Here is a 24742-nt window from a genome sequence, read left to right as displayed (position 1 = left end):
GAAACCTGGTTCTCTGATGCCAGTTCAACACTTTAAGCACGTTATCACACTGCTTAACACAGGGTTCCAGTTCACAGGAAAGCTTTTCACATGCACACATTGCCACTGCAGGCAGGCACGCTATACTCATGGACAAGTGGCTATTCATGACATTACCAGCATGACTTGAAGAGGGAAGGGGCTGCCCACCACTGCTTGCATGTTGAAATCAACATACAAACATATTGTCTGAAGGGTCTGAAACTCTTCCCACTTCCTGCTTTGTAGTTCTGGAATGGACCCAGGGACTTCCAAACTAGTCCCAATATCCTTACACATTACAGTGTGCAATGTGATCAAATCTTACTGAGGCCTGCAACAAATGGGACAGCCTTGGCTTGCAGGAAGGATGGGTTATTATATATGCATGTATACTAAAAGCTCATTACTTATCAAACAGTCATTCAAATTACCTGTTACAAGCAGTTGCATAAATCAATAGCTGCATGTGGTAAATATGATGCTGGCCTGTGCTCAGGGGATCATAAACATGTTCAAGAGCTTATCCCTAAGATTTTGCATCTTTCCTAAAGTACTGAGAAATGAACAGACCCACAGGAATTTTGCAGTGACTGCAAAGTGGAATGAATGCCTTCTCTAAGCTTTTTCTAACCTCAGGAGAAGAGATGGGGAGATTCCAGACCTTATGCCGAAGCTATGGTCTCAAGATGTTGCAGAACTGTAACACCCAGCCTGGATGATGATAGGAATGGGAATTGTAAGTCAGTAACATTTGGAGGGCAATAAGATTCCCATCCCTCATGTAGGCTAAAACCAGAAAAATATAAGCCTCAGAAGGCCTAAGATCTCAGAAACCCTGAAAAAAACACACACAAAGGGACAGCTACTGGAAAGTTTGGTTTGTTCCTTTCTGACAGATAAAATATTTTCCTTCTTACTGGCAGGAAGAACTTACAGTCCCAAGACTGGACAACCAGTGGGCAGCAAATGTTGGTTTCATTTATTAGCTGTGGGATTAAGAATGATTAAATGGTCTTCAAAGAGGACCACTAGAAGGGAAGATCAACCTGGTTATAAAGATCTGGATATCAGTGCCCCTTAGTAGTGACCTTGAAGAACCAATCTTGTTTCTCTACTTTTTCTCCACTCCCCTTTTGTGTATTGTCTTTTTTAGTTTGTAAAGACTAATCATAAGCCTTTGCCTTTTATGATTATTGATGGGAACTTCTGTGAGAAATAATAATTTCTTTGAAAAGCAATATAAACTGAAATAAAAGGAAGAAAGAGGAAAGATTAGAGGACAATGAACAGGCAGAATGCATGCTATGAACTGCTGGGAGGGTTGACATTAGACTCTATTACAGTTAAGCTAGTAATATACTTTCAGATATCTCACAGTGACAGTTTCTAATTTTACTCATTTACTTGATCCAGATACAATCCAACTTCCACACAGTTGTAGCTACAGCTTGAATAGCAGCTTTTTGATAGAGGAGATAGCTTTTCCACTATATTTGCTGAGTAAAATTGATAGTTTCATTACTTATCGTCCAGATTAGAGGGAAAAAAACCTTAATTTCCATGGGGCTAATCATCATTAGCTCCCAAATGATTAAATGAGACTTAATGATAAGAGGCAGACCTAACTGATGCAATGACTTATTTCATTAATGGTCAGTGGAATTACTCCAGATGACCAAAAGATCAGCCTCCTTACTTTCTTTGATAAGCTGGAGAGGTAGAGTGGTGGTGGTCATAGTGGTGGTAAATAAGTTTAAATGATACCCCAGACTCTCATGTCCCAGCCATGCCGCAAATCTACATTTTAAAAAAATTACTGTATGAAAAAATGAGAATTATAGAACCTGACTAATTACAGCAATTAACCAAGGCTATTTGCTTGTATAATTTATTTTTCTTGTGCTGGCCACAGGAGAAGCAAAGATTATTAGCAAACATTGATGCCCTGGCCTTCTACTCACTAACATTCAGTTTACAGAGCTTGCCAACACACAAAATTTGTCTTCCAAACCATAAGGTTTACAGATTAGTTAAAAAACAACAACTCAAGAGTCTCAGCCCATTGGATTTTGCAGTCTACACATAATGACATGATTATAGAAGATGGAAAGAAAATATTCATGTCCTGTGTTCTCTCTGGTTTCTTCAAAGAACTAAACATCACTCTCCTTTTCTAAAACAAACATACTGTTATGCTTTTATCAGTGTATTCTCCAGCAGAGATTCTCTGGACAGTAGTTGAATGGAGGACTTTAAAATATTTCCGTTTTTACAGCAGCAATTAAAGTTAAAACAGTAACTTCTAAAAATTGAAAATACTGTTCAATTGCTAATACTTCAAAACCAAAGCATGAATATACAATATAGCAAAACAACAACAACCAGATTCTACACAAAAAGGATCATAGATCTTATTCTCTGGGTATATCTAGCCACTTCAAAGCAATTCTAACACAAAAAGTAAAAAAAAAAATAACGTGTGTATGTGTTTTCCTAATGCTTGTTCATTCCATTACTATAAAACAGTATATTGGCAGTAAAGTTTTCCAGTGAACCTAATAATGACCAGAATTTATCTTCTATATATACTTGCAATTCCCAACTTTTGATTACTCAATTATTTAAGAAATTTTAACTTTCTGTTATAATTTTCAAGCAGAACAGTGGCAACTTCATTTAATTCATATTGTTTCCTATAGCAAAGCTGAGATTTCAAATCCAAATTATTTTAAATGTTTTGGACTAGAAGCAGTGAGTTAATTGTTTCTTTTTTTAGATGTCCAGCTGCATTCTGCTGAAATGATGAAGCATGCAGTCCTAAAGTTATTTAGAAATGGATTTCACTGAAATTAATGCGATATGTCCACAATCTTTGGCATATGGAAGATGAATCTTAAGCCTTCTTCCCCCCTCTGCAGTAAATAGGATCCTTTTATGAAATGGTAATATTTATGCAGTATAAAATCCCATGAACAAAAAGATTTACACCAAGATCCGCATAAGGGAATGTGTCTTTCAGGTAATAATCAGGGCAGTAACCATTTAAAGCTGCTCTGATCATTCCTGATCTTCACCCTCCTGAGGATAAAGCAGTTTCTTGGCAACAAACAATAAGCCCCTTTACTGTTTGCCAAACCAATTCTGTCATGCCAACCTGTCATTCCAAAAAGGCACTACAGGAGCCTGCTGAGAATTTATTTCCTGGAAAAAGAAGCTGAAGGTGAACACAAAACGGAAGTATCTGACATATAAATGCCTAGAAAAGCCCAATATAGCTCAGTGTATGACAAATTAGGGCAGCCATTTCCTATCCAAGCATGTCTGAAGGGATGGTTGTGTGTTGCCAAAACTGCAAGTATGGGCTTATATGTACCTCTAGCATCTCCCATAGTGTGCAAGAGCCCCTGAAATATATCTGATCTCTCCTGCATGCTGTGAAGAACACAAGAGGCCCTGAGTGCTTCTTCAGTTGCACAGACCACAATTTTTTTTTCCCTAAAAATATATTTCACCTTTCCAGCCCACCATCGAGAATGCTCACACCTAATCCAAAATATGAGATTCAGAAACTTAAACTATGCAATTAAAACCATGACCAAATGACATAAATCATTTTGGTTATATATCTTAACCATGTTTTCCTTGTGTACTTTAAAACGTTATTGTGATCCTCAAGTATTATATGACAAGGTATGGAGAATATGCAGATATGAAATCATTGAAGAGTTTCTGAAACATGCTTTAGGTCAATGGCTTAGGAGCCCAGGTATTTTTATTAGTTGGCTAACACAGGTTTTTTTCAGGCTAACTGGGCCCCTTTCAGTTAGGGTTCAGATCTCATAGCACTGGTCACTCTGATAGATAATCTGTTTCAGGAACTGGATGAGGGAAGTAGAACTGGTCCTACTCAACTTTTCAATGATGCTCAATAGCATTGATCATGATGTCTTTTTGGAATGTGTGCAAGGGTTGGAAAAGTCAGCTCAGCAGGTGTTTCCTTGTGACGTTCCACAGGTTTGATTTTCTCTCTTCCTTTTCAATATCAATGAGAGTTTTCTGGGAAAAGTCATCCATGAGTTTGGAATCAGATATAGTTAGTATGCTAATGGCACTCAGCTATACATCCACTCCAGCCAGAGATGCCATGGAATCTTGACCCACTGCTAAGGAGGCTGTGTGGTCCTGGGTGGGATGAGAAGAGGCTGACACTGAATCCAACAAGATGGAGTTGCTGTTTGTGCAAAAGCCTATTCAGTTCTCTATCTGCTTCACTTATTTATTTCTTTATTATTCAAATTTTGCTACCGCCCATCTCCCTCTGGACAGGGGGTGGCACTCTCCTGAAACAGCAGGTCTGCATTTGGGATGCAACTACTGAAACAGCTGTTTTATGGGCAGGCTGAAACTGTGGGTTCACCCTTGCGACTTCCAGAGGAAGACATGGAGGACTGAAGACAGCTCCGTGAAAAGTGGAGCCAAAGACCACGGTGGAATGAAGAGCTGGCGAGTAGACTGGCTCTTCAATAATTCCTCTCCAGACAAGAAGAGAACATGAGATCACCCACAAGTGCTCCAGACATCTGCTCCTCATGAGGAGACCACAAGATAGTAGTCTCCAGTGGTTTTAGAGCTCTGGGAAATGAGGGAACAGCCATCTTACTCAAACCACAGTTGGTACCTTTGAAAGGACACTAAATTCACATACTTACTTTTCTATCACTTTTAGAAACTGCCTGTTAACTGCCTTTCAGCTATTAGAAACCATTGTATTGACAAGTTCGACAGCACCGGGTGAGTTTCCTTCAATCCTTAGTGAAAGAAAGTTTTAACTACAAGTTAAAGAACTTTAAAAAAAAGGGGGGGGGGAATAAGCAGCAAAAGGGTGAAGAAAACTTTGATTTTTGAAAGTTATAAATGGACTAAGGGTCCAGATAAATTTGGAATAAGTTTTTGGAATTAATTATAAAGAATCCATTCTGTGGGAAAATGCTTTTGTTTTGATTTTTTTAAAAAATAAGATTTTAAAAACTGGACACTAGAGGGAGCTAGAGGGAACTAAATATTACAATTAAAGGAGAACACAAACTCGACTTACAATTATGGAATGAAGCAAAATATTCTACCATTGGACATATTTAAAGATATTTTTGAACAATGGACTCATTGTTCAAAAATATCTTGTAAAATTGATCAGAAATCAATTTTAAAAGTGTCAACAGAGACATCTGCTTCTATGGAGAGACTGTGTCTAAAAGATGTTATAGAAGAGGAACAAAATTCTATCTGACAAGATCGAGACTGAGTTGAAAGTAGATTTACAAATGATAGGCTACAAGAATGACAAAAGATGCTACAAAAGAAACCAGCTGATATTTTTATAATTAAAAGGGATATACAAACAATACACCAAGAGAGTCACCTGGATGATTAAGATTGTTAGAAGTAAAAGGAAGGAATATGTCATGTGCGCCGTTTCAATGTATTTGATGCATCGTAACGTTTCGCATGTCATTAATTGGATGCGTGTTTCCTTTATCTAGGGAGGATGGGAACGATTATATTTTGGCTTTACTTTGGAATGTATTTGTGTTATCTACTGCGCTCAAGGTTACTTTCCCAGGCTAGCAACTCTGACGATTGCTAGCACCTGTGCCGGGCGGGGCGTTACGAGGGAGGCGGGATACGTTTGAAGCAAGGGTTTAAGTTTGTATTTGGCGCGCTTTTGCTCATTCTCAGCTTTCTTTGTATTTGTCTTTAGTACTCTAATAAATCAGATTTCATTTAGCATCCTCTTGTGAGTCTGAGTATTTGGGGCTAGGGCAATCATTACAGAATATAAAGTTGGTTTATTTGATCAAAGTTAAAATAGATATGTTATTATCTCTGGTAATCCTTAATGGACTTTTGCTGACACCAGGACTGAAATGACAATGCTTTACGGATTTGTTTATAGGTAAGACAGGGGATATGGGAAGAGATCATTTGTTGTATTTTAAGAGGAGATGATAAGTTACTAAAATTGTTCCTACTTGTGACGAAGGTGGGAAATCACTTCTTTATATGTTTTTTTTCTTTTTCTTTACTGTATTCTTATTTTTCTTACTTTCCTCTTTTTCTCTTTCTTTTCTGCACCTTCTTTCTTTTTATTCTTCTACCTTCTTTTAGTTTGTATTAGTTTTTACTGTTTTAATTATAATCTTTAATAAAATTATCATTTAAAAAAAAAAAACGAGGCTTCACCCAGCTTCAGTTTTTGTGCCAGCTGCTACCATAGCTGGAGCAAGATGGCCTGGCAATGGTAACTCGAGACCTGATCACCACCAGGACAGACTACTGCAATCTGATCTCTATAGGGGTCTGTTTGGAAAACAGATTACTGCAGAATTCAGTTGTCTGCATGCTGGCAAGTGAGAGGCCCTTCAACCATACTGCATTTATAAAGTGGGCACTGTCCTGGCTACCAAGAGGTTTCTGGGTACATTTCTATTGGTTTTGTTTTTCAAAGCTCACATGTCTCGGCTCCTAGATTTCATTTATTTATTTTATTTATCAGGTTTGTCACTGCCTATCTCCTCCCACCAGAGGGGCTCTGGGCAGTTTACAGCAAAGTAATCAATAAAATAATAAACATACAATAAATTACAGTATATAAAAATACAGTATATAAATAGACAATAAATATAGGTAAAAATAAAGTCCAGATGGCAACGATCTAATTCAGTCCTTGTATGGGATGAGCACCTTAGGGAACTTGACATCCCCAGGCATGACTATTCCCCTCCTGCCCCAGGCCAGGTGGAAGAGCCAGGTCAGATTCCTCCGGAAGGTCAGGAGCGATGGGTCTAACCTCTCTTCCAGGAGAAGGATGTTCCAGAGGGCAGGAGCTACAAGATATCTGCAGGATCACCCTCTCAGACAGAATCACCTTATCTGGGGCACTCATTTTGGCTGGGATGTTACCTATTCCCTGTGCGTGGGAAGTTAGATCAATGGGGACCAGTGTTTCTCTGCTATGGCCACCATCTTTTTTTTAAATATAAAATTATTAAAAGTTTTAAAGAAAAGATAAAAACTAACAAAAGCTAATACAGAATAAAGAAGACAGAAAGAAAAAGAGAAAAAGGCAAAGACAAAAGTGCAAACAGATAAAAAAAATAGAAACAAGCAGCTTCTGATTTTTCCTGCAGTAAATACAGTATGATTACAAAGTTATCTCTTACTCTATGATTACAGACAGAAAAAACCCCTCAGTTATTTCTATTATCTAATTGTTTTTCTAATCACCAAACTACAAATTGTAAGTTCATTTTTTTCTGTTTCATGCAAAAAGTCTATAAGCGATTTCCAGTGAGCCATAAATGTAGATATTGTTTTTTCTCTAATCAAGGAAGTCAATTTAGCCATCTCTGCAAGTTCCATCACCTTTGCCAACCATTCCCCCATTGTGGGTAGTGTCGAATGCTATGGCCACCATCTAATGGAATAATTTCCCTCAGAGGTTAGACTAGGAATGACCTTGATTGATGCCATTCCATAAAGCAGTTAAGAGGTTGTAAGGTTTGCTGGCATATAAATTAAATAAATAAATTGCACTGAGTTCAAGTCCATTGCAAAACAGTAATATCCCATCTACACAACTGCTGATTAAGTAAATCACTGCTTATTTTTTTAGGTAGCATATTTTCATATAAACATAGGCATTGTTTCCACTACAGTGACTGCAACTCATAGAAAATAGGCTGCAAAATGTTACAAAAACATCCTGAGTAGATAAAAGCAGGACCAAAGATCCAAGCAGAAGCCTATGAAATATCAAGTATGCGTTTAAAAAAATGCTACCTGAAGTATTCAAAATTAAAAGCACCCAGTTGCTGGATTTGGTAATAATTTACTTTAAAAATAGAAAATAACGAATTTATGTTTAACCTATATACTGCAGATACATACAGGAGGAAATTCAGTATTATTAGGACCAGAAACTATACAGATTGTCTAAGTTAGCACATGGCCCAAAGTAAACAACCTGATGCTAGATCAGGCCATTAGCAGAATAAGGAGCATGTGAAAACTGTTATCTCCTCAAAACAGAGAATCTCTGGAACTGGTAAGACAAAGAAGTTCAAGAAGTTTGAACACCATCGTTATAAACAGAGTTCATGATTGACAGGCAGGAGTTCTTAGAATTCTTTCATAACGGCTTCTTAGCTTTTCTACAATAAATTTACTCATAAGAACTTCTTGGATTCTTGTGTGCCTGTCTGTCCAGGCCTGCTGGGGGGAACACTGGATAAGTTAATTCTGTAGCTAGGAAACCTTTTACTGAAAATATGGGGAGGAGGGGAACAACTTACCTGCAAACTGAGCATTGCCTCTGTGGCTGCAGAGCTGTAAACATCACAATCACTGAATAGTTGCGAGGTGGCGCCTTCACAAACCTTCTGAATTTGTCTCCATTCATACGGATGACTGAGCGCCTTGAACTCCATTCCATAAGCTGTTCCACCTTCTCTGCTAAAAGGTTCTGAAATCAAGCACAAAGAGAAAGGCTGCATTAAAAAAAAAGTTTTATATACCACAATGTGCCATAAACATGCTATCATGTTAATGGAATTCTTGTAATCTTTATTTTTATTTGCAAAATTTGTATGCTGTGCTTCTGTTGTCACAAGCTTAATAGATACTTGCTGCTGGAATAATTTCATACCGTCATTTCCCTGTAGAAAAGTTGGTCATAAGGAGACATTCTAGTACTACAGGTTCATGAATTTGTCTGAAATAAGGATCTCTGAAGGCACAGAACAGGACTGATCAATGTAGCAACTGCAAGTGCCTCCCTTTCAAAAATAAAATTTTAAAAATGGTAAGATTATGAAATCCCCTGGGTTAATGAAAATCCCACATGTAATCAGTGAAATCTCTGAAGATTTCAGCCTCTTCAGTTCATTTAGAAGGGACATGGAGGTCACTCTGCACCCAGGACTGAAAAAGATTAATAAGCCCTGGAACAGTGTCTTCCATTCACATCAAATCTTCTTGAAAAGCTATTATTTAACTAAGCATATGTAGTGCCAATTTTGCACTATGGAAACATGGAAAAATAATAGAGTTAAGTGCCATAACAAAGTGCCAGAGTTCCTCTTCCTCCTCCAACAGCAAAAGACAAGCGGATTTCACTGGTTAGTTGCTGACACAACATGTATTGATGGCAGCTGACACTCCATAATGAAGAAATTACACATGATGACAATACCAAAGCCTAAATTTCAGCAGGATATAGGTGATCCAAAGATCCACGGATCCTATATATCTGACCATTCTGAACTAACTCCTTATTTCATCCAGTTTACCAGCTGGGACCAGATAAGATACTACGCCATTTGTCTGATTTATCCAACCTTTAGTCCTTAGCCTCTGGAATCTTTCATTGGTCTCAATGCCACCCACCTGGACAAACTTGGCATCTGTAACTATGGAAGCAAATCACAAACGTATTTGCTCCCAGTTAAATTAAATGCAGTACTATACCTCTGGATGTCACTATGCAGATCTGCAGTTATGAATAATGATCCTTCAAAACTGTCTTCCAGCCATCTAACATAATAGCTTCCCAAAGTTATTTGATTAAGATGGGCAGCCATATAAATTTGCAGAATGAATGAGTGAACGAATACATGAATAAGCAAGCTAGCATTCTGAAATTACACATTTTGGTCCTCTCAATAGGGAATGATGAACTTTTCTCCAGCTTTCCAAGAACTAGAAAAAGTACAAAAACTGAAATGTTCAGTTTGGTAGACTTAACAATATTTTGCTGTGCTGGAAAGCTGACAGCCCCGTATCACAATGCTGTATCGATATTGTTTAAATAAGTGCAATTTTGGAAATGAACACAGTACTCTAACCCCTTATTCCACTCTGGGATTTGAATAGGTTAATTTCCTCTCTAGCCTGTATTAGTGTCCATCTGTTGGAAAAAGGAAGTTCTTTTCACTAATGCATTTGAAGAATAGGAGTTTTAACCTGTTTTCAAACACATATTTACAACCTTTCCCACCCCACTGCTACTCAACTACATCACGTACTTTAAGTTTGCAGAGTTGTGTCATATAATGTATGGTTGTTTCACAAAAATAATTCATACACCTTCATGGGGTAGAAGCCGCTATCTTATTTATGGATTTATTATGGATAATACAACTGCTTCCTATTTTTCAGAATACAGTAATAGGTATTTGCCATTGGTTGGCCAAAACAGCAGTCTCTGATTTGCCAACACACTCATAGATGGTAAATTTAGGATGAAAGGTGAGAGAACGACCACTGGATTAGAGAGCTTTTGCTAGGGCTGAGCTCCTAGCAATATGAAACAGATGATTCAGAGTAGCTTGTCATGTTATCAAGGCTGAATGGATAACACATCCTGTTCTGAATAAAATCTCTGGTATCTCTGTTGACACAGGATACTACGATTTACATAAATCTCACAAATATAATTGTGGCCTCTGCTTGCCTAGTAATATTGGATGCTTTTCAAATTTTAGACATTTGGATGTAGACAAGAACCTTGATGAGATGAGGCTTGATAAAAGCAGCCAAGAGAGGGAATCTGACTGAAGGGTCTGGTAATAAAAACCTGAATTCCTTCATATTAATAATTTTCAAGAACCTTCAATATTCTATTTTTTATCAAAATGTTGGACTTCATGGTGACATCTCAACGTCATGTTCAAATGATATTATTTGGATTGTGATGGCTTTCTAATGTTTTGAGGCATGAAGAGTATGAAACCTGTACTGAAAGTTCTAACATAACTTTAAAATAGCTTCAAAAACAAATGCTGGCTTCAACACTTCTCTCCAAATAAGGAGAACAAAACTATCAGTCCCATATATTGGCATCACCACCCTGCCCCAGTGAAGCCCTCCAAATGCTAAGGGTGACCTTCCAGCATTGCCCAGCCATTAGCTGGATCCATCTGAGAATGTTTCAGGCCTGGTTACAGGGTACTGCCAGCCCCACTAAGTAGACCAGACCAGAAAATCAATTCCACAGGAAGACTAGAATTATACTTTATTGAGACAGGCTTTAATAACAGAATGTGAGGGAGTTTGTATTATCGCTGTCCTCCTTCGTATAACCCAGTAAATCCGGGAGGTGTTTGCCTGGTCACTTCAAAATATTATCTTGCTTCCCAGAAGTTAAACTATGTCTCAGCCATCTTTGCCTAGGTAAAAGGGCTTACATATTTCTGTCAAGATCATCTCCCATACTCTAGTCCATAAATTTAAATAAATAAATAATAAAATAAAATAATAAAATAATAATAATAGTAATAACAACAACAACACAGGTACGCCTTTGGTCAACTTGACAAATAATTTATGCTGGGAAATACATGACAAAATGGATCCCCATTCGTTCTGCTAGACCTCTTCGCAGCTTTCAGTTCTACCGAGCACGGTAGTAAAAACAATGCTCAATAATGTTTACATTATTGTATTGTATCTGAATAATGATCCGACTGATCTGTGCCAATATAAGAACATTACGGCAAACCAAATAGCTCATTAGCTGTTGTTAAACGGCAGGGTTAAGGAGAGGCTTAAGAAATGCAGGCTTCCAAGGGCAATGGAAGGGGAGGCCAGCGCTCTGACCCCCCTCCCCCCTGTGACAGAGAAGAACTGGAAACAGCAATTCAAGATATGAAGAATGGAAAAGCTGTGAGACTGGACAATATTTGTGTTGAACAAATAAAAAACGATGGGGATTTCGCTAAGCAATGGTCGCTGTCACTTTTTAATGTATATGTGGCCTCAAATCGTATTCCGAAGATCTGGAGGAAAGCCCGGGTTATTGCACTTTTGAAACCTGGAAAAGAACCGAATGACCCAAAGAACTTTCGTCCAATTTCCCTCCTTGGCCATCTTTTTAAACTCTATGAGAGAGTTCTTCTAAATAGAATGCTTCCTGCTATTGAACTGATTCTTATCCCCCAGCAAGCTGGTTTTCGGCCGGGAAAGTCCTGCACAGGCCAGATACTTAAATCTCGTCCAGAATATAGAGGATGGCTTTCAGTTAGGTTTAATCACAGGAGCTGCTTTTGGCAATTTATCTGCGGCTTATGACACAGTTAATCATAGGAAGCTTCTCTTGAAATTATATAGTATTACACACAATCTTGCTTTAACTAAATGCATTGAGGCAATATTCGAGAATCGATGATCCTTCATTGAATTCTAGGGAAAAAAGAGTCGGTGGAGAGTTCAGTGGCATGGTCTCCCACAGCGGAGTGTCCTTGCCCCTGTTATTCCATATATATACTAATGATCAACCTGTCAGTCCTGATACTTTGTCCTTCATCTATGCCGACGATTTGGCACTTACTGCTCAGGGAATTAACTTTGAGGAAGACAAGCTCACTCTTGCTCTTAAGAATATGTCTGATTATTATAATGAGAATGGACTAAAACCTAACCCGTCAAAAACTAATGTCTGTGCATTCCACCTCCAAAACAGGCAGGCCAGATGTAGGCTTGCTATTATCTGGGATGGAGTGAGTCTGGCACATTGTGAGATGCCATATTACCTTGGTGTAACACTGGACCGAACATTAACCTTTAAAAGACATTGTTGCAACTTAAAGCAAAAGATTTCCACCTGTAATAATCTTCTCAGGAAGTTGGCTGGTACTATTTGAGGTGCTCACCCTACTACTCTATGCATGGCTCTTCTTGCATTGTGCTACTTGGCGGGAGAGTATGCTTGCCCCATTTGGGGCCGCTCTACACACTCTACGCAGGCGGACAGGGCGCTTAGTGACACATGTTGCATTGTTACCAGATGTTTACGCCTCACTCCACTTGATAAATTATATATCTTGGCGGGAATAACCCCGCCAGGCATTAGAAGGAGTGCGGCACAAGGTGTGGAATATGTAAAGGTGTTACACAATCCAGCACACCCATTATTTGGCCAAGTACCTCCTACAAAAAGACTGAAGTCAAGAAGGAGCTTCTTAGACTGCGCTGAGGAGATTGCTACTATACCTCAAACAGAATGATTAAAAAGATGGAAATCTCAAGTAAAACTTCTTTATAATCAGATAGAACCGCTTGAGGAGTTGCCTGGAGGTTCGGAGGAGGAGTGGATGGTTTGGAGATGTTTAAACAGATTGCACACTGGTTTGGCCAGAACTAAAGATTACATGGAAAAATGGGGGTTTCTCCCTGAGGGCAAGGATATTTGCTGTGAATGTGGCAATATTCAAACAACTACCCATCTTCTACAATGCCCTTTGGGACCGACATGCACACAGAGGGCCTTATTGATTGGAAACACCTCTGCCATCAATGTGGCCTGGAATTGGGCTAGAGTTATATAAATTTATTTTTATTAAACGTTTTTAACTTTTTAACTTTTAATTAATACTCTCCCCCTTTCTATTTCCTGCACTTCTGACATGAAACGAGAATGTTTACAAGAAATTCTATCAATGGAGTATCAAATGAGTTGATGTGCATGTAAATAAGGTGCCGTTCAATAAATACATGCATAAACACCAACAAAGCTATCCAAAGTATACATTTAATTAATTATTTGAGGTGCACAAAAAAGCTGAATACAACAAATGGCAGGCTGGAACAGCTGGTTGCCGATACTGTCACACTGAAAATCATCTTAAGAGGCTAGCAACCTATTGTCTTTGTGACTAATAATCCAGGACAATTTATTCAATTCAAACAACATGCTATTTCTTCAGAAAATGCCAGCTATATACTGGCAACTGATCAAAGCCCAGTTACAGAACAGGGTGAAAGGTACATTTAAGATATTAATTTGTCAGAAATATATGGACATATGGTCTTGAAAACCAATAAAACTATGGGGACTGAGCATTTGTATATCACATTATGTAAAAAAATCCTCTTAGGCCAGGTTCACCACCAGGTTCATTACTTTGCATGCATTAAGCCTTATTTTATTTATTTATTTTATTTATTCGATTTCTATAGCTGCCCATCTCAGCAAGTGATTCTTATACTAATAGTTAGGTGCTAGTGACTATAACAACAGTAAAAGGTTTTGCACTCTCACATTTCATAAACATGAAATTACTTCCAAGTGTCCCAGCATTTGCAACACCAAGTTGGTTTTCTGGTTAACATAAATGATGTTAACTTCCTTAATGGTACTTTTACTGCCAAGCTCTTTGTAAAGCTGAAGTTAGCTACACCAAAGCTAGTGTGGCAGAAACAATGTCTTTTGTGGCACATACTCTTTTTTGTCATGAATTCATCCTGCCCTCAATGCTGAATGCATATTAAGAAAAGCTGATATGAAGGAAGATGAGCATGTTTTTACAATTGGAGGAAGAAACACCAATAATCTCTGCCATGCTAATGACACTACCCTAAAAGCCAAAAATGCAAAGGATCTGCAAGATCCTATAATATAAGTCAAGGAACAGAGTGAAAATGAGGCTAAAATTAAATATTAATTAATTCAATTAATAAATATTAATTAATTAAAGAAGACCAGCCTAATGACAACAGGTAGAACCACCACCGTAGAACTGACAATGAAGATACTGAACTGGTAGATAGCTTCTGCCTTTTAGGATCAACCATAAATAATAAAGGAACAAGCGGTCAAGAAATACGCCACAGACTAGCACTTGATAGAATACCATGGATAGCCAAGAAAACAAATAAATGGATCATTGAACAATCAACCCAGAGTTCTCACTCAAGGCACAAATGACCAGGCTCAAATTATCTTACTCAGGATGCAAAGGCCTGGCTCTCTGGAAAAGGCTCTAATGCTGGGAAAAGTAGAAGGAAAGGGAAGAAGAGAATGCCTACCAGTAGTGATGGGTGCATAGCTGGAAGACCTGAAGGACCAAGTTAGGGGCAGATCGTCATGGAGAAAATCTATCTACATAGTTGCTAAGAGTCACCACATACATGATGGTACATAATCAATCAAACAGCTTTGTATATTTTCTTTCAAAATATGAAACTATGTAACACATCAGCTCATTTGGTCCAATGGTCCCAGAACCATCAATTTTGACTGGCAAAGGATCTTTAGGATCTCAAAAGTCATTCTCAATTTGTATAGAAGACATTCTTTATAACCAAATATATTGAGACTTGGACCCAAGACCTTTCCCATACAGAGCCTGGTCATTCTCCCTCACTGATGGTCCTTTGGTTCAAACCACTTTCTCTTCTAGCACAAACATTCAGGCTAACAGATCTTGTCTTCTGAAAAACCACATATTTAATATATCTAAATATTTAAAGCCATGGATGGCTAAAATTTGGAATTCAGGTATGGAACACAGCCTCATCACCTTCTGGAAGACCACAAGATGGCATCAGAGATGCTGTGATCTTCAGTGGGGCTTTAAGATGGGAATGAGAGTAGGAAGCTTCTTGGAAGCAAACCAGCACAACTCCCACTGCATTCTTAAATGTCCCCAACTAAAGAAACAATCTGAACTTGCGCTAGCAAAGCATGGCTATTTTGCTGCCAGACTTGGGCAATAACTTGTTTTGGAGTTTTGAAGGTCTCTTGTGGCCTGAGGGTTGCCCATCACTGCTTTAAGCACTCAAAAGTCACCATGGAAACAATAAGAATTAAGCAATTAAGCTGGGCTGTGAACAAGAAGCTGACAATTGGAAGCTATATGGCAAAACACTATAAAGATCAAAGAGCAAGCTTGAGCTAGAGGATATGCCAGAAAGAACCAAAGAAAAGGCATATCCCAGAAGAACCAAATACTTTAATACTACTTCCTCCCCAGAAGGATCCAAAAGTCAATTAGAACAATACCAATTTCTGTTCTGTGACTCACTCAACAGAGATTTCAACAGCTCCTGACAGTCACACAAATGAGAAATGGCTGCAACTCAGAATTCAATTTCAACCTGATTTCAGATACTGTACTATGAGACATGCTCACGTAAACAACGCTAGATCTACAGATATCCAGATGGTCACTCGGCCTATACTTCTTGAAAAATGTCTTCTGTGTCTCTTAGCGAATACTGTTGAAATTGAGGAAAATGCATAGGGGGCAGGGGGCTGGGTTCTCCAGACTAAGGAAGGCAGCACATAAATGCTACAAAGATTAGCACACCCCACCAAGAAAAAAAGTGGCGTCATATACAGGATCAACTGCCAATATTACAACCAACGTTATATAGTACAAACAGAAGGAAGGAACACATAACTACAACAAAGAACCAAGATCAGAAGTACCCAACAGCTACTCATGCCCTCAAAATGAACGATACATTTGACTGGGTGAACACAGAAATAATTCACCAAGCAAACAGCAGAAAACCCAGAAAATTCTTGGAAGCCTGGCACTCAAATGAAGGCGCCATCATCAGTACAATTGAACTAGATACAATTTACCACCCAATCAGGCACAAGATACAAACCATTCACAACAGACTGATAAGACAGACCAATCAGAATTAACACTGTGCCCAACCACTAATCAACAAATAGTTTCCAAGAAGCATCCAATCACCTACCAACCCCACAGAATTCAAATTCCATACAGATTATAAACAGAGCAAGGGAAACCCCACTGCTGTACCCTTGCATTGAGGAAGTCTTGCTGGATCATGCAGTCAGACATCTGCAGCACTTATGATCTATATTTCAGTGCAGATCTTCCTGGGCCTGGAGACCCCCCCTCTCCTGAAAAGGTATGTACAAAGAACCTAAGCTACTGCTATTTCATGAGATCGCTTAGCTAAATCTTAATAGGAGTCTGTGACTGGCATGTGGTATTTGCTGCTGTTGGAAAGAATAAAAATGGTTTGGAGTATGAGTTACCTTTCATAACATTTTATTATCTTAATTTTAAAATAAATTATACTATTAATTCTTTTAAGTGCTTATAAGCCACCTGATTTTTGTAACAAAAGAAAGTTCAATGGGTTTGGGAAAGACTTGTGAACCAATTCGTAACTATTCAACAGAAAGCTCAGTTTGGACTAGTGGTTAAGGCAACAGGCTAGAAACCAGGAGACTGTGAGTTCTAGTCTGCTTTAGGCATGAAAGTCGGCTGGGTGACCTTGGGCCAGTCACTCTCTCTCAGCCCAACCCACCTCACAGGGTGGTTGTTGTGGGGAAAATAGGAGGAGGAAGGAGTATTAGGTATGTTTGCCGCTTTGAGTTATTTATAAAAATAATAAAAGTGGGATAAAAATTAAAGAAAGAAAGAAAGAAAAGATGCAGGCAGTGATTCACATTTTTTCTGCAAACAAGCAACTTTGCAAGGAAATACCCATTAAGCAAACTGTACATTAGAAATACCCAAGTGGGACCAATGCCTATAGGTTGCCTTATATTTCCTCTTCCTTAAATAAACTAGGCATTCCCTCCAATTTGGACTTTTCCTCCCCTAAACTTTTCTACTTCTATGCTTATTGGACATATACATTCATCTATGGGCTGTTTTTAGGAAGAATTTGCCCCTTTCATTGCTATAAATTTATTTTTAATGTTTCCCAACTTCAAAATGATTAATCATCCTCTTGTTTATCAGCGGTCCCACTATGACTATCTACGCAAAATTACTATTAGAAGGAATGCATTTATTTATAACAGCATTTACTAAACCAATACACACACTTTTCTATCTCAAGAAATGAAGGGCAGCATATTCTTTACTTTATTGGTTTTTAATCAACTGTTCTCAAAAACCTACTCTTGAAATTGCTTTGATAAGTAATTAACCACAGCTCACTCAAGGAAGGTCAGCATGAACTTTTTATTGGCCACCCAATCTTAGCAGCCTGTTACATGAAGAAGCTGAACTCATTATCCAAAATTTTTGTGCATTACCCATTAAGACCTTTATTATGAGACTATGCAAGACAATATTAATAAGCAAAATAAAATGGAGAGTACAGGATGTTCAGCCCAGTATAACACTAATGTAGGAAAAGCAAGCTGGAGTGCTCAGTACTCAAAGCAGAGAGGGCAAGATGATACATCTTTGCTGCTTTGAAGATGAGAAAATTAAACTGCTTCAAAACAAGGAGCATCACTAGAAAAATGCAGCATAGTATATGCAGAACTATTACATAAAAGTGAACCAATGGATGCATGGCTTTGATAAGATACAACCTGCAGGAAAGGTCTCTCTCTGTACATATACACTCTCTCCAAATACAGGAATATCAGCCCTTTCATACCTTGCTTCTGAAATATCTGAGAAGGAAACAGATTTTTGCTCTAAGTTCTTCTTATATGAGATACAGAATCAAATACAAAACAAAAACAGACTACTGCTTTTAAGAAAGAAGCTAAGTGTTGGCCAAAAATATGTATTTACTCACTTTATATCTCAATTTTCTATACGTATTGAACTTTCAAGAGAGCCACTTGGTTTAGTGGTTGAGGCACCAGGCTAGAAACTGGGAGACCATGAGTTCTAGTTCCACCTCAGGCACAAAGCCAGCTGGGTGACCTTGGGCCAGTCACTCTGCTCAGCTCTTAGATGCAGGCAATGGCAAACACTTCCAAAATCTTGCCAAGAAAACTGTAGGATTTCTCCAGGCAGTTGCCAGTAGACAACACTGATTTAAAGGCTATAAGGCTATAAGGAGATATATACACACAGAGAGAATATGTTCACATTCCTACACATCTGAATTTATTTATTTATTATATTTTTATCGTCGCCCATCTCCCTCATGCGGGGGACTCTGGGCGGTTCACAATAAAACAGTTTAAAATTCAATAAAATCATAAATAGTATCATTAATGATATCAGGTTGAAGACTAGTATATATAATCAAGGAAAACAGACTTTAATTAAAAAGGAACTAAGAAAAAATAATAGTTGCCTAGATGCATAGTCCAGTCTTGAAAATACATAATTTGAATGTGAAATCTATTGACTGTTTTAAAATAACTGTAAACCACAAAAAATACTGGATTTTTTTTTTTCTCTCCTTGCTCTACAAATGTCATGAGACAGTTACATATAGGAATCCAAGAGCAAATCTAAGTATAGAAGCAATGCTTTCCATTTGTAAATTGCTTATGAGATCTGCATATAAATATTGCAACAAAAGAAACAGACACACTTCGTCATATCAAAACATAAAAAGCATTATCCTTTCCCTTAACTACAGCTAATGTCAAATGCATTCAGAACTTAACTGCTAAAGTTCTAAACCACTGGGTTCAGCGTGATGTTAACACAGTTTGACAAGAGATATTGGCGTCTATATGAATCTATCTTCTTTCATTAAATACCTATGTGTAAACAGACTACTCTAAAGCTCATACATACAGTATAATGAAACCTAACATTAATATACACCTCCCTACATATGGAAGCAAGAATACTGGAAAAGTGATGGGTGGTGGTCCAACAATGCAACAAAAGGCGTCTCTTTTTCTTTCAAACAGTTAACAGGAACAGATGTTGATTAATGGTTAATCAACAGATCAACCATTCTGTTAGCTGGTCTCTTATTTCAGCTACTGGTCTATTCTGGTCTCACTACTACCTCTCTCTTGAGCCAAGGTGAAGAGAATTTATCTGGAATTCTTAATGAATTGCTTTACGGTAGTCCATTCTTCTTCTTTCTTTAAAAATCTAGCTTTTCCCCCAAAGTTTGTTCCATTATTACTGTTTTAATTTCACTTGACTTTCAGAAATCTCAGGCATTTTTCATAGGTCCCCAAGCAGTCTACTAACCTGAAATGGACAACTGCTGAACATTAGCTACAGAAGAGCACTAGATGTAAGTGTGAACTTTTTCTGAGAAACATGAAGCGTGTTGCTGGTTTTCTGTAGCTGGGTCATGAAAACTCTTCTCACCAGGAGAAAGCCAACCTTCAGAACAAGGAGTATGCCTCAGGTCTCCGATAAATTTGATCTTGGTCGGATGCAAACACTTTGCATGAAAGCCCAGCTGATTAAATAAAGACTAAGACATATCAAGGAACATCTTAACTTTTCTCTGCATTTTCAAGAACTGCTGACAAGATTTTTGGTTTCTGTGTATCTATTTTCTGTAACACCACAGAGACTGTATTTTAAGGCAGAAGCGACTGAACGAATAAACAAAAATGAAGGATTTGGCTCTCATTCCATCCACGCTTAAAAAGAAAAATCAGTGAAGCTTCAGAATAAGAGAATTAAGCTTTTAAAATCACATCTGTCTGCTGCTACATTCTTATTAGTACAATTCCTTTATAAATTAAGAAGTTCGGTTTTATTTTCAACAGCTTGTTCTAATATAGTTACATTTAACTGTAATGACCAACAGACTTTAAAGTTCCAATTGCTACTTTTGGGATGCAAACTTATAATTGCTACTAGTCAACAGGCCAATATAACAAAGGGGAAAAAAAAGCTTTATATGTTTGCAGAGCTACTCCTGCAGAGGTCTGCACTTTCAATCACCCAATGGTTTTCATTTCAGATGGGAATCTTCATTTTGCATGAACAATTATTTGAAAATGTAAAGGACAGTCTGTGGGCTCAGATCTTCACCCTTGTGCTATCTGTTCATTCAAAAATCTTTATTTTCAGAAAAAAAAAAAACATTTAAAATAAACACAATTCTATGTCCTGAGCAATCCATCTTGTCCAAAGCAAACATCCACTATACAATGGTATGCAGACAATGGATTTTTCTTTCTGCAAACTCTGTTATAACAGAATGCAATACATTGAAAATGCAGAGTCCCCACAAAGAAGAATTTGAACGAACTGATCTCCAGACATCCTTGGTATTTTTCTCCACCTCCACAAACCTTTAGGGGTTTATTACAGGCCTTATGGTTTTCTAACGCCATAGAAGTCAGAGATTGCTGCCTATACCTCTTTTCTCACACAGTGAGAAATTTGGAAAAAGCCTAAACTGGTAGTGTGTATTGCTCATACACCAGATTTAGGAAGATTAAAGCAAAAAGAAAAGCCCTTCATAAAAAGGAACTGTTTCATATTTTAAGAACATAACTAACAGTTTTTCAACTGTCTAATCTGGGCAAAATGAAAGAGGAAGAGAAATACAAAATGTAAACCTTAATCTTTTGGATATATCTACAAGAATTGTAGACACTGTAGGGGGAAAGCCATGTTAGTCTACAGAGGCAAAAAATCAGAAGGAATCTGGTAGAACCTTTCCCAACTAACAAATTTTATTAATAAGGCATAAGCTTTCATGAGCTGCAGCTCAATTATCAGATACATATAGAGGATAGATTAATGTAGGATTTAAATTGCAATGGAAAATACATTCGCAACCTAAAAAAAAATGTATTTTGCACATTGCTGCTCACCTCCATGAAACTGTTATTTATTTCAGGTAAGCTGGCAAATGTTGAATAAATTAATGAAATTTCAGGGCGAAAAATGCCAAACTTTTTTTTTAAGACAATTTTGGACCTGATGGTTGAAATGATAGTTTTTTTCATATTTCTCTTAGTTGCTTAGAAATTCACATTTTAGTTGTAAAACATCTTTTGTCAACACTCCATGGTTTCAGAATTTGCATACAGCAGTTACAAAATAAATCAGCATACATCACAGAAGGGGTTTAGCACCACACATTTTAGGAAAATAATAGTTTCCCAAGACAATTTTGCATATGAAAGTTGCTCATTTAATTTCAAAGGGGTGAAAAAACATCATATAGAGCTTTAATTGCTAAAAAATGCTGTTTCAGCTAACAAACTTATAATTTATTCTCCATCAGCAAAGCAAGCATGTGTTCTGCATGAAAGAACACTGTATTAAGTTATTTTTAAGCAAATTGTTTTGCTCTCCATGCAGATTTGATCTGAGAGAAAGACAAACCCTACATTTGCACATAAAATAAAATCCAACTGAACCTTTGATCCAAAAGTTGTAAGTTGTATTTAACTTTAGGATTGTCCAGAAGCTTTTGTATAACACATTTCAATTATTCAATGTGCTTCATGCATTATCTAGAAAACCCTAACTGCATTAATATTAGGCAGACTAGTATCATTAAGCGCATGATGTTTCATGGTCACAAAAATCTGAGCTTTCAGACCGTCAATATTCTGTATCAATCCCCTCTCTGAACCATGGTTCTGAGAATATTTATTGATGTATGAACCTATCTTATATGGACAAAACTTAAGTATAAACTTGATATATATATAGCAGTCAGTCAATATGATTTGGCTCATTTTGGTTTAATTGTTATATGAACCCTGACATCGTGATTTTTAAAAATGGAATGCCAGTTGCTTTTTGGTGTACTGGAGACCAGGAAGAGACCTCAAGGTTGTCCACGCAAGTTCTGCGAAGATGCTGTGAAGGAAACCCTACTCCATTGTGATATCCAGCCAAGGGAACCAGAAGCTGCAGCTGCTGACAGAACCTGCTGGCGAGCCCTGTGCTATGAAGCCTCCACTGGCTTTGAAGCCAAGAGCCGCAAAAAACTGATAGAAAATTGTGAGCGGTGTCACAGAATAACACTCACAGCTACTACAAAAATGGACTTCCAGTGCCCCTCCTGTGCTAGACTCCGCGTTTCCAGACTGGGACTGCAGAGCCACCTCCATGTCCACAGATGAACTGCACAACAGCGTGTCTTCTTCGAAACCGAAGGACATTTGTTTGTTTAATTTATGCCTTTGGGTCAGTTTTGACTCCTGGCAACTGCCTGGACTAGTCCCTGCAGTTTTTTGGCATGATCTCGGAAGAGGTTTGCCACTGCCTCCTTTCTAGGGCTGAAAGAAAGTGACTGGACCAGGATCACCCAGCTGGCTTTGGGCCTAAGGCAGAACCAGAACTTACAGTCTCCTGGTTTCTAGCCTGATGCCTTAACCACTACGCCGAAGTGGCTCTCAACTATGCCTTATAGTTTAGTGTACTTTATTCAAACCATGATTAAAGAAACTATGGCTTAGTTCAACATGTCAACTGGTTCATCTAGTTGTGGCTCTCCATCATAACAATGCCATTGGATCTCACATAAGCCCCACAAGCATTTTTGGAAATTTAAAAATAGTGCAGCTTCAGTCCAATGCTTTGGAATAGTGCTTACCTCTACAAAGAATAAAGTAACAATAAACTGGAATGGAAGAAAACAACTTGGGGTGGGAACTCAAAGGGAGCAACCTTATCAGAAGTTAAGCAGTGTTTTATAGGTAATTTCAATCACCCTACCCCTGAGTGTCAGCTAAGTCCTTGCCCAAGACAGCCATTTTGTGAATGTGCCCATAATTGGCTTTCAAACATCCAAATGTGCGCATTGACCAAAACATTTGTCTATCTGTGCTCTATTAAATTAACACATGCCACATAAACAAAAGCTGCTTCTAAGCATTGGAAATATTTTTTGGTCGAAATGTGATAAGGCATAGAAGGTTCCAGTAAATGAGAAAGGGGTAGGATGATCTACTTCACAACTGAAAGCATATTCCACTAATGCAAAGTCACATTTGCATTCGATCCAATATGTTTATCTCACACATCATTGCAAACATTCTTGAGACCTGAATGTGGAAATAGCCACTAATTTATATAGCTTCTGAAAGGAAATGGACAATGGCTATTAGGGTTGATGGCTGTTTGCTACCTCCAGAATGCAGGGCCATGCCTAAAATACTTGCTGATAGAGAGCAACAGTGAAGGAAGGCTGTCATCCTTCTGCTCACGTTTATGACCTTCCTGATTGCACCGGCTGGTCACTCATGACCATGAATGCTGGATTGGAAGGCTGTTGATCTGCTCCAGCAGGGTTTTTCTTAAGGCCTTTGTAACAACTAGACAAAGCAATGCTGTTCCTACCCATTGTTTAGATGTGTGCTCATGAACCTTTTTATAGGTGGCCAAAGGGAGGAAGGAACACTCCAATTACATTAACCAGTATGTGGTCACATTTTTCTCTTAGACACTTAATTGAACCTCCTTTCCTCCCTGCAAATAATCCCAGACAAGTCTGAAAACTAAAAATTGGATGGCTCATTGAAATGAATTTTGAATAATACACCCCATAGAGGAAAACGCTTCAGGGTTCCAAACTTAGACTGTTATGAAGCACCACAAGAAGCCTGCAGTAAGAAAAACTGTTAAAGCTTAAATCCTTTGTTTGGAATATTAGCTGTCAGTCAGAACCGAAGAACAGTATATGGTTGAGGAAGACAAATCTCTGGACATTTCTGGCCTTAAATGGAATAGTCTGATCATATAGTTTTTGAGTTTTGATTGGAAAACCTTTGCAGTCATAAAGAAAACTATTAACAGAAAACATAGATACCTGGTGCAAGCACAGGAAATATTTAAATATTTCTTAGTTAACTTTGAACAGAATTCAGCTCTTCCATTATTTAATGAAGGCTCAGTTCTGCCCTACTTTCAAAGAAAGGAAGTAGAGTCCAAGAGCTGAGTGATGGATTCTATGAGGGAAAGCTGGGGATGCTGTCAGTAGGAATAGATAAAATTCATTGAGAGTTCTAGTTGGAGCAAACAACCTAGCCCAAATGCTACTGTTTATGTCAACCACCGATATATGAAATCAGATTTTGTAGTGGGTAACTTCAAAAGAAGTCCCCAGGATCTGGGACATCTAAACCAATCAGAAAATAGATAGCTAATGCATTAAGCTAGAAAGCTAGCCACCCAAAGAGCATGAGGGGAGTTTTTCCTAAGTGCATTTCATTTTTTCAGCCTTCACATAATTCCCAACAGCAGTT

The 24742-nt window shown here is 38.0% G+C and overlaps 1 protein-coding gene across 1 annotated transcript in view; it reads right to left on the bottom strand.

Moving 5' to 3' along the window:
- Positions 1 to 24742, bottom strand: part of TUSC3 (tumor suppressor candidate 3) — a 116232-nt gene that overhangs the window by 76754 nt on the left and 14736 nt on the right. The window contains exon 2 of the mRNA XM_063310168.1: positions 8373 to 8542. Coding sequence (XP_063166238.1) covers positions 8373 to 8542 — 170 coding nt within the window. The remainder of the gene's footprint in view (positions 1 to 8372; positions 8543 to 24742) is intronic.

Source organism: Candoia aspera, chromosome 8 (genome assembly GCF_035149785.1).
Source record: "Candoia aspera isolate rCanAsp1 chromosome 8, rCanAsp1.hap2, whole genome shotgun sequence".
Taxonomy (NCBI): domain Eukaryota; kingdom Metazoa; phylum Chordata; class Lepidosauria; order Squamata; family Boidae; genus Candoia; species Candoia aspera.
Note: the sequence above shows the minus strand (reverse complement) of the source record. Positions and strands in the feature narration are given on the sequence as shown.